Below are 14,939 nucleotides of genomic sequence, written 5' to 3' on the forward strand. Positions count from 1 at the left end.
TAACTCTTGTTCTGGCTATGTTAACCTACCAATGCTTGGGAGCCTAACTTATGCCAATAGTAATGGTTATATGACGTATTGATAAAGTGTTAACAACATCAAAATGACTTAAAGACTAATTAACACCCTTAAGAACATTATGGCACCAAATAATGCATCTGCCCTTCCCATAATTTGATAAACTTTTCAACGAGGCTGCCCCACTTAATCTCCATGATAAACAAATTTCGTTTATCCAATAGTGTTTGTAACTTCAGGTATAAACCGTTATCTCAGGTAGCGGTTTTAAGGCAAAACTGCTACTTCAAGCAGCGGTTTTACCCATTTTCATCGTAAAAATTACACTTTTGTCCCCGTGATAAATAAATTAAACTTGTATTTCCTCCTTTTCAACTTGCAATCAGTCACTCTCTCCTTATTAATAATTGTCTCTACCACAAAGTCTCCAAAAAGACGGGTGTACGTTAATTTATTGTAAGACTGGTTAAAATTATCTTAAAAGTATTTAAAGTTACCCTTTATATTACACAAGTTATTATTTTTCTAATACATTGTATCTTACAAAATACTTATAATGTGGATTTTATTAGCCCTTATAGTATGTAATCACGAAGCTATAAGAAAATACACATTAAAATAAAATTCAAACCAACGACAAATTAAAATTCCCCTTTAAGGGATTAAAGTTACCATAAAAATAGTTAAAGTTACCCTTCAAACTGACCGTTTTACAATAAAATTAACGTACACCCGCCTTACACAAGACTTATTGTTATCTCTACACATTTGCACAAATTTTATCAAAATGAAATACAATCTAATTGACAAGTATATTAAAACAAAATGTGACAATGTTTAAAAAGGTATTTAACACGAGTAAATCAACTATAGAACAGATGAATTACGATTATAACGTACTTCTCTTACTCACTTGACATCACGACTATTGCAAACAATACTCTTATAATTAATTTTATATTTCTTAAACATACTCGTATAAGTAATTAAGTATGGACAATTTTAAATTTTCTTACATTTTTTTGGTAGTTTTATTTTTTATTTAAATTCTTTTTATTTTTTTATTACCAATTTATGTTCGTTAACATGTTAGCACACAAGTTCCTCCCCTTTCATTTACCGCAAAATTCCAACCACTTATCTTACTTCTCTCTCTTCACTCGCCCCCAATTTGGCAATTTCTCTCTCCTCCCCTAAATTCCTGATTTTGAATTTCCACTTTACAAACATTTCAATTTCCTGCAATTAATCAAAATCAAAATCATAGGCCCTAATTTCTGAATCATGTGCTCAACAAAAGGGCGACAATTTAAAATTGAAATCAAAACTCAAATGATCACATGCCACCCATCAGATTTACCAACAACGACGAATTTCTCAATGTTAGGGCAAAGAACTTCCACCACCACCTTAAAATTATTCCATAATTTTCGCTGGAATTCCCGCCATTTTCGCCCCTTTTACCCTCACAAAGTTGGGGGTTCCAAATTTGTGATTAATTCTTCACTTGGCCCACTTTTCGCCTCGGCGGCAGCTGTTGGTTCATCAACTCATGCCGCCGTGACTTCCACCATCACCCAGGTGGCTGTTACCGCTGTCGCTATTGCCTCGGGAGCTTGCCTTTCTACTAAAGTGGACTTCTTGTGGCCTAAATCACATGATCAGCCTAGTATGACTTATTTTTTTTGACTATCTTATTTATTTTGTGATTTTCTGGAATTTATTGTCTTTTTGTAAGTTTATGCTTAAAAATAGTAAGGAATTGTTAGTTTAGTGATATTGGTATTTCGACTTGTTGAATTACATACTGTTTTATTGATAAACTAACTTTAAGTGTGATTTAAATTACTACTTTCGTTGCATATTATTTACAACTTTGAAATTTTTTATCTCACAAATAATACACCAAAGTTGCAAATAATATGAAACGGAGGTGTATATTGTTTCAAGTAACACACGATATGGAATGGTGGGAGTAACATTAGTGCATATGTGTTTGTTTTCTCGTTTGATATCGTTGGCACATATGGATGCTCAGCTTGCTGTCGTGACTAGAATAAGTTAGATGGAGCACCGGAAATGTTAAGGGAAGTTTAAACATAATATTATGCGGTGTTGGTTAGCTTAATATGCTAACTCTTTCTAACAATAAAGTGGTCCTTTAAATAAATGTTCAAGTGACAAGAATCACTAGATTTAGAGAACAATTTACAGTAAAAGCATTGACTTTATTTCTGGAAGGAGGGAGTTTGCATGTTCCGTTATTAAATTTCATACACGTATATGGTAGTGGAGGTGCATTGCCTTGAACATTCACATAGGGTGTAAAATTATGTGCAATTGCTTATCGTTGGTAAATTTCTAGTTGTGCCAAGCCAACCATGAATATCTTAAGTTTGTATTTATTGTGAAGGAGCTGCAATCTAGATAATAAATGCATTTTTTCTATCTTTAAACATAATCTATCTTTTCTTCGTCTTTTACTTATAAAGGGTAAGGCTATATGCATCTGGACCTCCTACCCTTTGTTTTAGTGGGTATTATTGGGTATTATTGGGTTGTTGTTAAGCTGTATTCATTAGTATATCTGTTTCAAATTTATGTTTCTGACTACGTTTCACTCGAAGCTGAAAGTTCTTACTCTTAATTTGGTGATGTTTGTTATATCTTTGATGCATTGAAGTGGATGAGTGTCTTTATGTTTTAAATGGATTTTATTTATCCTTTTTGGTTTGCATTTCTGGAATTTTTTAATTACTTATGTTTGTACATTATTTCCATGCCCCCTCTGATGTAGGTCCTCTTATATTAGAAGGAGTGGATGTGACTGGCTACCCCATATTTAACAATCCCAAGGTTTCTTATCTGCACTCTAAAAGATATTTATACATAACCTTCTGCTGTATTTATGACAATGAATTGTGAAATCAGGTTCAAAAGGCTGTATCTTTTGCTAGGAAAGCCCATCACGGGCAACTACGCAAAAACGGAGAGCCTTACTTGGCTCATTGTCTTCATACGGGAAGAGCTTTGGCTGACCTAGTTCCATCAAGTGGACAAAGGGTATGTATATGATCCCATGTATGGCCTCTGTAAAGCTTATTTACTTTAGAACCTCTCTTTCTTACAATAGCACATATGCGTAGGAAAAGTTGCATTGTCCTCAACTACATTGCAAGATTTGCAACAGCAACTTATTGAATAATTTGTGTTAAATGAACATAATGCCATAATTCTTGGAAATATACTGTTTTACACAACACTATCCAGCTTGAATCTGGTTGTCGGCTATCGCTAGATCCTGGATTATGCTATTTCCATTTTCAAAAATTCACAGTGGATAATTTTACAGAGTTTTTTGAAGTAATATTTTTTTATTGAAATATATTTTTAGCTGATATCTATGTGTTTAGCTTGCAAACTCCTTATAAAGTAAGCTGATTATCCCTGTTTATAATACTGTAGTAAATAGTATTTGTCAGAACTCTGATTTTTACATCTTAGGATGGAAAGCAATGCATAATTATGCCTCTAAAATACTTAAAATGTTATGTCTGAAGCTTAAAGGAACTGGTGCTGTCTATTAAGATTATGTTGTCTAATTGTTTTATATGCTGTCCGTACAGTAACAGTACAATGGATATAGATATAAAAAATTTGTTGTTTGATTGAGCTCCTCAAAACTAGTGAAAAGAAGAAAATTTCATTGTGTGTGCTATTGGACTGCTGGATGAGATGAAATAGATCATATGCAGCTATAATAGTGCATGCTATTCTCATAATGTCTAGTTTATAGTGGCTAGTTAATCTGTAATTATATCTGCTCCATCTTTGGTGCCACAATAACAAGAAGACATACTTGACTGATTCCACATTGCAAGGTGCTGTATTGCAGCTTCATTCCTTCATTTCCACTAGTCATTACTTTATTGTTTGGTGTTTTTAAATTTTATTATTATTTTTCTTATATATCTGTACTTGAAGCTTCTATTGAATGGATGTATGTACTTATATTGCTCTTAACCCATGGTTACCCAAGTTTCTATCTAATTAGATGTTGCTGCAGGCTGCTGATACAGTGGTGGCTGGGATTCTTCATGATGTTATTGATGATACAAGTGAAACTCTGGTCAGTATAAGAGAAAATTTTGGCAATGATGTAGCTCAGCTTGTAGCTGGTGTTTCCCGGTTAAGTTATATTAATCAGGTATAGAAAGCTTGTATGTGTTCTTGATGTTTCTTTTACTCGTCTCCCTTCTCTTTTAGGAGTTATCTTCTAATCTCTGCTGGGATAACTTGCATTTCTTATATTTTGGATGCTAATATGGATTAATTGGCTCTAAAAGAGCTACTGCAACTTTAACAAAGAATCATTTCATGTCTCTACAGTTGTTAAGAAGACATCGCAGAATTAATGCAAGCCAGAGCAGTCTTAGTCATGAAGAGGTAAAAGTTATTTCAGCTTGCTGAGCACTAGCTGTAATAACCGCAGTGTTTTCAAATTTGTCTTATTTGTGTTCTTTATGTTGTTGTATCACTTAAGAAGTACTTGTGTAGTTGTGTAAAGTGTTAATGTGTAACTAGCAGTTTAACACATTCCTGTCAGAAAAAATGGAAGAAATGGTACTGACACAGAAAATTCTTCAAGTTATATTTAACTAAGTATGAAACTAGTCATAGTTATATTGACATATATATTGCTTAGAGACCGGCTCATGCTATATTTGGAAACACTATTTTATCGTGTCTCCCTATTTCATCCGGATGCTTATATGTGCACCTCCATGAGGATCAGAAACTTGTATCAAACGCTTAAAATCTTACATAACCAAGATAAACATGTTGGCTCATGGATCATCAAGCATGTTAGAAAAGGCTAAATTGATTGATTCTTTAATTTCTTCTATTTTTTATCAGGCAAATAATTTGCGAGTGATGCTCTTGGGCATGGTTGATGATCCACGTGTGGTACTCATAAAGCTTGCTGATCGCCTTCATAACATGAGGACCATGTATTAGCTCTCTTTATGTAGTTTTTTTATTAGACTTTTTACTATTTGTGTTTACTATGAACTAGTTGGTCATGAACTTTTCACCTACAGTTATCTTCCTGTTTGGGAGCTTAAGACTAATAATGTGTTAGATTTCTTCTCCATTAGTTGTCGATCAGGCTAATTTTCCAAGAACTTTTATCTTCTGACATGACCTCCCTCTTTTTCACCGCAGATAGTTAGAATTGTTGGAGATAGAATGGGTAGGTTGGAGACTGACTGAACTAATAACTATCCAAGGAACCTGGAAAGTCAGGTGAATTTCAATCATTCAAAAGGGGATTGCTTAGGGTATATGCTAGTTAGTTGAAAAAAAGCTAAGCTATTGTGTGGGAATTCAGGAGATATCAAGAATATATCAATTGCATTTTTTTTCCGATAATGTACAAGTTTAGCAGAAAAGTGCATGTAAGGTAAGTTGGTCAAGAGAAGTAATTTGTGTGTACGTCTGTATTATTCTATTACATACATAATAATATATGCCAAGTGTTTTATTTTGAAGAGAGCTCCTCTCTTAATGTCTTTGTGGATGAAATTACATGGTATCATAAATCTGAACCTTCTTTTGTATGTAGAAGACACACCAGTATCATATTTAGTGTATTCTTTGTTACTATAAGAATCGAGAATTACCAAACCCTTTATTTTATTAGTATACATATATTGATTTTACAGCCATGTGATTCTTCTTATAATTGTGCAGTTATGCTTTGCCACTTTCCAAGGCTCAAGCTGTTGCTGAAGAAACTTTGGTAGTTTGGTGCTCTCTTGCTTCGAGACTGGGCCTTTGGGCTTTGAAGGCTGAATTGGAAGATCTTTGTTTTGCCGTTTTGCAGGTTTGCACTGTATAATTTCACCCCTCTTGCAGGATATGTGCTGTTTTACTTCAGTCCAACCTTATCATATTGACTAGATCTTTTATTCCTTGGTCAAGTCCAGAGATGAATCTGGAAATTTTACTATCACAGCAAAATTTATGGATCAGGGCAGCAACCACTTTTATATTCCTATGTGTCCCTAAGTAGATCAATAAGTATACTTTTAACGTTTTAAGATTAAAAGATCAATTTGAGAAGTTTTTCTGATGTGTGTACTTTGTACTAATTGATATAATATCTTCAATACAATGGTCCTCTCGTGCAGGGATTGCCAGAATAGGGGAAGGGTGTGGAAGCTATGTTAATCGGACACGGCTAAAATCGCGAAGTGTCCGTGTCGACACGACACGGACACGGACACGAGGCACGTGTCCGACCCTCCACTGTGCACTCGGACACTTCCATTAAGAGTAGAGAGGAAGGAAGAGGAAAAACATGAAAGAAAAGTTCGAAGAGTACTATTGATATAGAGAAGATGGAGAGAATGCCATTTATTGGGAGAATTTATCTAGGAAAGAATTAAAAGAAAAAAAAAATAGGGGTGGACATAATGAAAATTTAGAGCTTTTGTAATATGTAATTTATTTATATAAATTTAAGTGGCGTATTGACGTGTCCTCGTATCCATGTCCAAATATCGGACAGAGTCCCCGTGTCCTAAATTTTTGGAACTTGCCGGATCGGACACTTGGACATGTGTCCGTGTCCGACACCCGTTCTTGAGTCCAAGTAACATAGTGTGTAAGGATGCCAAGCAAGTGGTTGTTAACTTTATTTCTAGAGGACTGTATACATCCTATTCCTACTGACTGGAAAATCCCGTTAGGCTATCTGCTTTGCTAATTCTTAATATGCCTTAGCCCCACCCTGTTCTGCTTCTGCCTACCACTGTTAACTTTACCAGTTGGGTTGGTGTAAAAGGAGGGGTGGGGGGGGGGGGAGTCAGAGTCCTTTTTCATGATTCCCTCTTTCATTTTCTTCTGACATCTTTTCCTGCTTTTCGTTTTTTAATATCTTAAGTGAGTATTATCAATTTTTTTGCTTCATATGTGGAAAATAATTCCATGCACAAATAAATAGGCTGCAGCTATAATATTAGAAGCAATTTCCATTTCGAGGGAGCCCCCATTGATCTTCTTGATAAACAATTTATTAGGGCAAAGCCGCTATTTCAAGTAGCGGTTTTGGTATAAACCGCTACTTCAATAAACAGTAAAAAAAAGGCACTTATTTACAATATTGGCACTAGATAAACAATTGTTGTTTATCATGAAGATCAACTTGTATTCTCTCATTTCCTGAGTGTGTATAATTGAACATTCCAATTTCTGCCTTTATGGTCTTTAGACTATATTTTATTTGGTGTTTCACTGCTCTGTAAAATGCTAACAAGTAGGAACAAACCAGCAGAAATGGCTTTAAAGTCTTGAGTGATGTTTTTTCAGCCTCAAATGTTTTGTCAAATGAGAGCTGAGTTGGCATCCATGTGGAGCCCTTGCAGAAGGGCAAGAAATCCCCGAAGAGTGTCCACAAAGAGCAGTTTGCTTTCAGCCTCTGACACAACTGCATCAAATAGCTTTAATTGTGCTGTGGCTACTGAGGACGATGATACAGAAATGAAGGTAGAGCTGTCATCAGTGAAAACTTTACTTAAATATGCTGTATCATTATTCTTCTACTCCTTCTGTTCCAGAATAAATGACCTTACATATATGCCAGTTTGACCTTATATATATAATTAAATAATAGTAAAAAACTATAAAAAGTTGATATTTTGAAAATTTATATTAATAACTATATTTCATGATAAAAATTGCTTTTACTGCTTTAGTAAAATAACTGTAGTCAAAGCTAATATTTGAATAGTGAAAATAAAGTCAAACTTGTCAATTATTTTGTGACAGAGGGAATATTATCTATCATGCCTTTGTTGATGCGGTTGAAGTACTTTCCACTAATTCTGATGCATGTTTTTAAAAAATCATGCTTGTTAGTAACACATAAATCCTTACGTATTTAAAGGACTGAACCCTGTTTTCTTCTATCAGAAATTGAAAACACCTGATCCTGGACCTCTCTTATAGAAACTGTGTGCATAAGCTGGCAATACTTTCAGCATTGGATCTCCCTTCGTATTCTCTGTCAAGTGCTATATCTAAATAATTGCTGTTTGATACCAATCATGCTGTTTCATATACCAATCATGCTGTTTCAATAATGATTGTATCCTGTCTTCTGTCAACGTGTTTGTTTTCTGAATGATATCATCTGCAGGATCTTCTTGAAGCAGTCTTACCTTTTGAACTATTGTTAGACCGAGGAAAACGAATGAACTTTCTCAGTAATTTTACAAGCTATTCTAAGATTTCAACAAAACCGAAGGTTGTGAGGGATGCTGGAGTTGCTCTGGCGTCTTTAGCAATGTGCGAGGAAGCACTTGAGCATGAACTTCTGATATCAACCTCGTATGTTTCCATCTATTTCTAAATATTTTTAATGTGTTTGACTTCTTATACACATCTTTAAAATTGCTCATTACTGTGACAACTAAGGGTTACATGATGTTTTATGTATGCATTCTGTACTTACAGTTACGTACCAGGAATGGAAGTTACTCTATCCAGCCGCTTGAAAAGCTTGTACAGCATTTATAGCAAGGTTCGTTTACCTTAAACTTATTTCTATGTTGTAGTGGCACTTTTGAGAATGGATTCTGAGACTGAATCAATGATCATTGGACATCTTCAAATCATGTTGAAGATCACTAAATAAGATTCACCTTGCAAAGTGCAAACAGTGTGAAATCTTTTCTTGAAGTGCAAAGTATATGTAGTTCATTTGGCTGAGCTGAATTTTTGTATCTGGTGAAATTTGGCTTTGTGCTGGATATTAGAAAATGGCTCTAATTATTTACCAGTAGTAGTAGTAGAAATTACGAGTACTCTAGCTATTTGGTGAATGCTAATTGGGTGGCCTATGTTTGATATATGTTACTTGTGTATAACATTTTTCTCCTTTGTCTGTCTGTAGATGAAAAGAAAAGATATTGACATCAACGAGGTCTATGATGCACGCGCATTACGGGTAATTATTGGAGATAAGGATGGAACTCTCCACGGACCTGCTGTGAGTTGTTGCTACAGTGTCCTTGACATAGTACATAAGTATGTAATTTAACAATCACCATTTCAATGAACTTTTAATGAACTTTTGTTGATTTTGATTGTGTGCTTCAGAAAATTTTACTATCTCAATCATGACTTGTTTTTGTGTGCTTTCTCAACGTTATGTCATGTTATGGTGTCTGATAAGAGTTAGCTGCCTCATGCAGGCTCTGGTCACCTATTGATGGCGAGTTTGATGATTATATTGTTAATCCGAAGCCTAGTGGTTATCAGGTTAGATCCTCCTGCGTCAAATATGACTGTCCCCAGCTTTTCTTTTTTTATTGAGTTTCATATTCTTTGAAGATGTAGTCGTATATCTCTGTTCAATTGTCTTAGATTTTGTGCTTAATGGACCTCTATGCTTAATTGCTTAGTAGTATTGTAATACATTCCGGAGACTGGTGGGGATACTCAAAAAAGAACAAAGAAAAAAACTATGAAGGGAAGCCTTTTTTATCTCTTAAATTAAGCTCCTATTAAAAATGAAAATGGTACCAAATTGCCTCATCATGTGTTATGTTGAGTTATTTTTTTCTATTTTCTGTCAAAACTTAGTTTCAACGTCTAAAAATGGGTCTTCAAGCCTGTATTCATTGTCTTTGCTAAGAGATTGAACCTTGCAGCTCTTGACTACCAATACAATGTAATACCGAATTAGCCACATACGACATACCTGAACCAAACTCAATCTAAGAACTTTGTAGACCTACCGGTAGGCTTGTTATGGTTCCAAACCAACTTATATGACCCTGAGGAACACCTCATGCATTCCCTTCAGTTTTGGAAAATTTTCCAAATTTGTCCAGAAAGCGTGGATTTTTGGCTTTTTCGGAACCAGGAAGAAAAGAGGTCAAGATGCTTACCGTAGACCCCATGACACCCTGAGAGTCTATTTCTGAATGGATGGAACTATCTTATTTGCCTTTAAGCCGGCAATTTAGCCATTAATAATTTACGCCTCCCTTCATCAACTCAAGGCCACCACAGGTCATTATATAGTTCTAAACAACATTATTAACCTCGGGATGTATCCCTATTATCCCGAGATTTTTTAATGCCAATAACCTCTAAAATTGGTCTAATTTCGTATATTAGCCTTCGGATATTTTTTTACTACTTTTTCGGACCCAGAAAGAAAAGAGATCGAGGTGCTTCCCATGGACCTAACGACATCCCGAGAGGTCATATGGGTGGTTGAAACTGTCCACTTTCCTTTAAACCGTCAATTTATCCATATACATACATACCTCCCTTAATTAACTCAAGGTCACCATACCTCCCTTATTTTATGTGAATGAAATGGTCATATTTGATTTAAACAACCTTATATGACCTTAGGATGCATCCCCTGCTACCTTGAAAGTTTACGATACTGAGTCCCACCTCCAAAATTGGTCTGAAAACGTGAATAATAGCCTTCAGTTTTGGAAAATTTTCAATTTTTACGAAACCAAAAAGGAAAGTGGCTGAGGTGATTCCTATGGACCCTAAGACACCCCGGGAGGCCATATGGGTGGTTGGAATCGTCTACTTTGCATTTAAACTGTCAATTTACCCGTATACAACTTACGCACTTTTATTGACTCAAGGCCACCACGAGACTTTATGTGACCGACTAATGGCCGTTTATGGTTTCTCCTACGATCTCATGAGTTTTGGAGACCAGGTCCCAAATCTTTGAAAAAGGTTCTGGTTTGTGTTTTATAACTTTCAAATTTGGCTTCCATAAAACATTTTGGACTATAAAAGATCATGTATTGATTCCTAGGGTTCCTAAAGGACCCTGGGAGGCCTATTGGTGCCCAGATTTCCATATTTGTCATCGTTTTTCTTTTAGTGGCTTTTATATGAGATGAAAAATATGGACCCTAGGTGACTCTTGAGAGATTACATAATGGCATATATTATAGGCCTACGCATGGCTTAAACATTGGACATCGCTGTTCCTGGCCTTGGTTGAGGACATAGGATAACCACATATACAAGTCACATCTGCAAGCATTCACAACATAGTTCAATAGGAGTCAGATATTAGGGTGGCCTTCATGAAAGTGCCCAAGTTTAGGTGCTACAAGGAGATCTATAACCACCAAAATATTACCTCTTTTTGCTTGTTTGTTTGGAGCCTGATGATTTTTTTTGTAGATTCATGTCTATATCTGATTTGATTTTGTATGTTTAAACTGTTTTTATTTGTTTATTACAGTCTTTGCATACTGCTGTACAAGGTCCTGATAATTCAGCCTTGGAAGTTCAAATAAGGACTCAGGTTAGCTATTACATCTCTCTTTCTCACTGCTTGTTTGGCTTCTAACCAAAAGTTTTTGGGAATTTGCTGGTAGAGGATGCATGAGTACGCTGAACATGGACTTGCTGCACATTGGCTCTACAAAGAGACCAACAACAAATCACTTTCTGGTATAAGCTTGGGTGATTCCCATGGACAAGAGCTCTCCAATTTTTCACAAGGCTTGGAGGAGCAAAGTTCTGTAGGAGATATATATTGGAAGTATAGTTCCTTGAAAGCAGGACATCCAGCACTTAGAGTTGAACGAAGTAACTTGCTTGCTGCTGTTATCATCAGGTAGTTTATGATTTGATATCAAATGTTAAATTAACAATGCTTATACCTGGTCGAGTTTATCTCATACATGCTCATGAAACTCCTTGTCCAGTGTTGATAAGGATGGAAGAGAATTACTTGTTGCTGTCAGCTTTGGATTAGCAGCATCTGAAGCAGTTGCTGACAGAAGAACATCTTTCCAAATAAAGAGATGGGAAGCGTACGCTAGGCTATACAAAAAAGTACTCCCTAATCCCCTGTTTCTTCAAAATTTATTATTGTCTGAAGTCTTCTGCATGTATCAGGCTGAAGCACCCAGTTTGCTGTTTGACTTATTTCCACTTTTCAATCTTTATATCACCTTCCAGTTACCCGTGGCATCTTAACTTTATTTCTGTTTTTAAATCTTGTATCATGCCTATTCTAGCAACAACCAACAGCAAGCTTCCCATAAATCTAAATTTTTGAATGTGCTTTTCATCTTAGTCATGCAGTGGGTTTATTTCTTCTCAGTTGTTGCTAACTTTCTTTGCACCATATTAGGTGTCCTTAAATGTGCCCTAGTGCTTCTTGACATTTAATGTGTGAATACTTTCCATAGCTTGGAATCTGGCGCTGACCACCTGGATCAGAGATGTACGCTTGTCAACTCACCTGTTACGTTTTCCATATAGTCTACACAATCCATTGCATTGCTTTTCCTGGTTAAATACCCTTACTGAGTTACATCATCTACAGGAAACAGTACTCGTGATTTTAGGTGTTGACCTTATTGTCTGGCTTATATCGCTTTGATGATTGCTTATCAATATAAGTCAATGCCACTTCCTTTTTATATTGATGTGTACCACCCGAGATTATTTTTTGGATGTTCTCAGCCTCCCATGGTAGCTCAAAAACTTGACCCCTCCAAATAATAGGCCACAGATGATTTTTGTGATCAGCCGTGACGAATTTGACCATTATCTTCTATCAGAGTATTATTAATAAGATACAAGACAATTTTGGCAAACTGTTTATATTATAGCTCAATATGTGTCTTTATGAACAGATGTATTTATTCTCTTCTACTTGAGCTGTATAATCAGAACATGCAAACCAATTAATAATTTCAGTCTGAAATTAACTTTCTCAGACCCCTCTTTCATAATTTAGCAAGGCTCACCATGGTTATGTCTTGGTCTTTCTATTTATATTTCTACTTTAAACTTTTTGCTCCAGGTCTTGGATGAGGGATGGTTTGAACCAGGACATGGAGATTGGTGTACATGTCTTGAAAAATATTTACTTTGCCGAGATGGACTATATCATAAGGTATGTGAGTGTGGCATCCACTAGCTTTCGATAAGTGAGTTACTAAGGCTGATTGTATTCGATATAAAACAGCTAATTAGGTTTACTGAAACATATCTCTTGAATCTCCCACCCCCCCCCCCCCCCCTCTTTAAAAAAGTGAAATAGAAAGAGAAACAGATGAATTTTACGGAAATATTGGTGAAGGTAACTAATTTGTGTGGATGATGATGTACTATAGATTCAGTGATGGGGGCCTAAATTACAGAATTTCCCAGTTGTGTTGTCTGTTAACCACTAGAATCAGGCCACCAGGAAGCAGTACCTAGGGATGTCCAAATAGGGGGCTCAGTGGCGTGAGCCACTAGTGTAGGTTAATATCCAATTGAGTATTTTGTTCATGATATTCAAGCTGCAAGTACTATTGGACCTATATATCATAGTTAATAGGGACCTTAGTGGCCACATGAGATTACAATGATCGAGCAGAAATATCTGGTATACCAAAAATTGAGCTATTTGAATATTAACGATTGATGACATTTATGGAGTCTATGTAATTAGTTATGTTCCAATGCAACCAATCTGAGTAGCTTTTTCTATGAGAGGGGAGAGGGGAGAGGGAATAGGGAAGAGCGTCATGGAGAGGTAATGTTTATGAATCAGACTGCAGGTAAACTTTAACTAGACTGTATCAATCAAGCGATATCATGCTTTGTACATGTGCAGCTGAATCAAATATAATTCTGACATGTGAATTTTACTGATATCCTTGCAGCAAGATCAATATGATCGTTTGCTGCCAACATTTACTCAGGTTATTGACCTGACTGAGGAAGAAGAGTCTAATTACTGGACTGTCATGTCTGCTGTTTTCGATGGGAAAGATGTTGATTCAGTTACGTCTTGTTTGGGGAGCTGTAAGACACCCATGTCTGGTGCTTTTTCTTCTTCTAGCGAAGCTAATATCAATAACAAGGTCTGTTGACCATCCCAATCAATTCTGATGATTTTCAGTACCAGTGTACCACATTATCCTATCTTCTTTTATTGGTGTTCTATTATATATATTAAAAACTATTTTTATCAGGCTACCCCAATCAATTTTGATGATTTTCAGTACCACATTATCAGGGTGTTTTTTTTTTTTTTTTTCAATTTAATGTGAATGTCTGACATTTGATGTCTTAATTTATCAATGCCACAAAGTTGTTACAATTGTTAACATGAAGTTGTACTTTTTACCTAAATTGCCTGAAATTCCCGACATTATGAGCTCATTAATTGGTATATTTTCAGGTTCACTTACTTAGGACAATGCTCCAATGGGAGGAGCAGATATTTTCTGAAGTAGGGCTGAAACAAGGCACCAAGTTGAGTGAATCATATGATGATTCCTTAATCATTGGGGAAGTAGCAGTTGTTTCTTGGCCAGATGGTGATATTGTACGGTTACGAGCTGGCAGTACTGCTGCAGATGCTGCAAGAAGAATTGGGCTAGAAGGAAAGTTTGTTTTGGTAAATGGTCAACCGGTACAACCCAATATTGAACTAAGAGATGGTGATGTGGTTGAAGTAAGACTATAAATTCTGTATGTGCATAGAATTCTTGTAGCTTAAAGCTACACAACAAAAAAAAAAGTGTATTTATGTTTTGTCAAGTGTACATAAAACTTCTGTATATTTGTCAATAGTCATAATTAATCTGCGAGAACAAAATTCTTAAAGCATCAAATATCTTATCGCTTACTTTACAGCTTGCTGCATTGCTGCAATCAAACAAGTCAACTCATATATTCTCTGTCCTGTTTGAAAGCTATCTACAGACAGTCGTTTACCAAATGGTTCACAAGATTTTGCAAAAATTTGATACATAACAGAAGTACATCATTAAGCCTATGACCCCAAAATTATTGCAATACTTGTACAATCAAACTTCCGGGCCTTCTGCAAACACTTAACCGCAACA

At 35.7% G+C, this 14,939-nt stretch overlaps 1 protein-coding gene across 2 annotated transcripts; it reads left to right on the forward strand.

Moving 5' to 3' along the window:
• The first annotated feature begins 1,068 nt into the window (after positions 1–1,068).
• Positions 1,069–14,869, forward strand: LOC110726789. 2 transcript variants are annotated; one of them, XM_021906308.1, is made up of 18 exons: positions 1,069–1,687; positions 2,816–2,874; positions 2,950–3,081; positions 4,085–4,225; positions 4,408–4,464; positions 4,936–5,030; positions 5,773–5,914; positions 7,393–7,569; positions 8,222–8,412; positions 8,539–8,605; positions 8,978–9,111; positions 9,279–9,345; positions 11,321–11,383; positions 11,457–11,698; positions 11,790–11,919; positions 12,899–12,991; positions 13,749–13,949; positions 14,270–14,869. In XM_021906308.1, the coding sequence occupies exons 1-18, from the start codon at positions 1,303–1,305 to the stop codon at positions 14,555–14,557; spliced, it is 2,664 nt and encodes an 887-aa protein (XP_021762000.1). In that variant the 5' UTR covers positions 1,069–1,302; the 3' UTR covers positions 14,558–14,869. The 2 variants fall into 2 exon arrangements, with proteins under 2 accessions (XP_021762000.1, XP_021762008.1); XM_021906316.1 differs by having other exon boundaries at positions 1,074–1,687; positions 5,773–5,905.
• The last annotated feature ends 70 nt before the right edge of the window (positions 14,870–14,939 follow it).

The sequence above is a fragment of the Chenopodium quinoa genome, unplaced genomic scaffold (assembly GCF_001683475.1).
Source record: "Chenopodium quinoa cultivar QQ74 unplaced genomic scaffold, ASM168347v1, whole genome shotgun sequence".
Classification (NCBI taxonomy): domain Eukaryota; kingdom Viridiplantae; phylum Streptophyta; class Magnoliopsida; order Caryophyllales; family Amaranthaceae; genus Chenopodium; species Chenopodium quinoa.

Bases quoted from the DNA above. Each gene is read 5' to 3' on its own strand.
- LOC110726789 (XM_021906308.1), top strand. From the start codon at position 1,303: ATGTGCTCAACAAAAGGGCGACAATTTAAAATTGAAATCAAAACTCAA. The intron at 2,875-2,949 runs GTTTCTTATCTG...TTGTGAAATCAG, and splicing joins CCATATTTAACAATCCCAAG to GTTCAAAAGGCTGTATCTTT. The intron at 9,346-11,320 runs GTTAGATCCTCC...TGTTTATTACAG, and splicing joins CGAAGCCTAGTGGTTATCAG to TCTTTGCATACTGCTGTACA.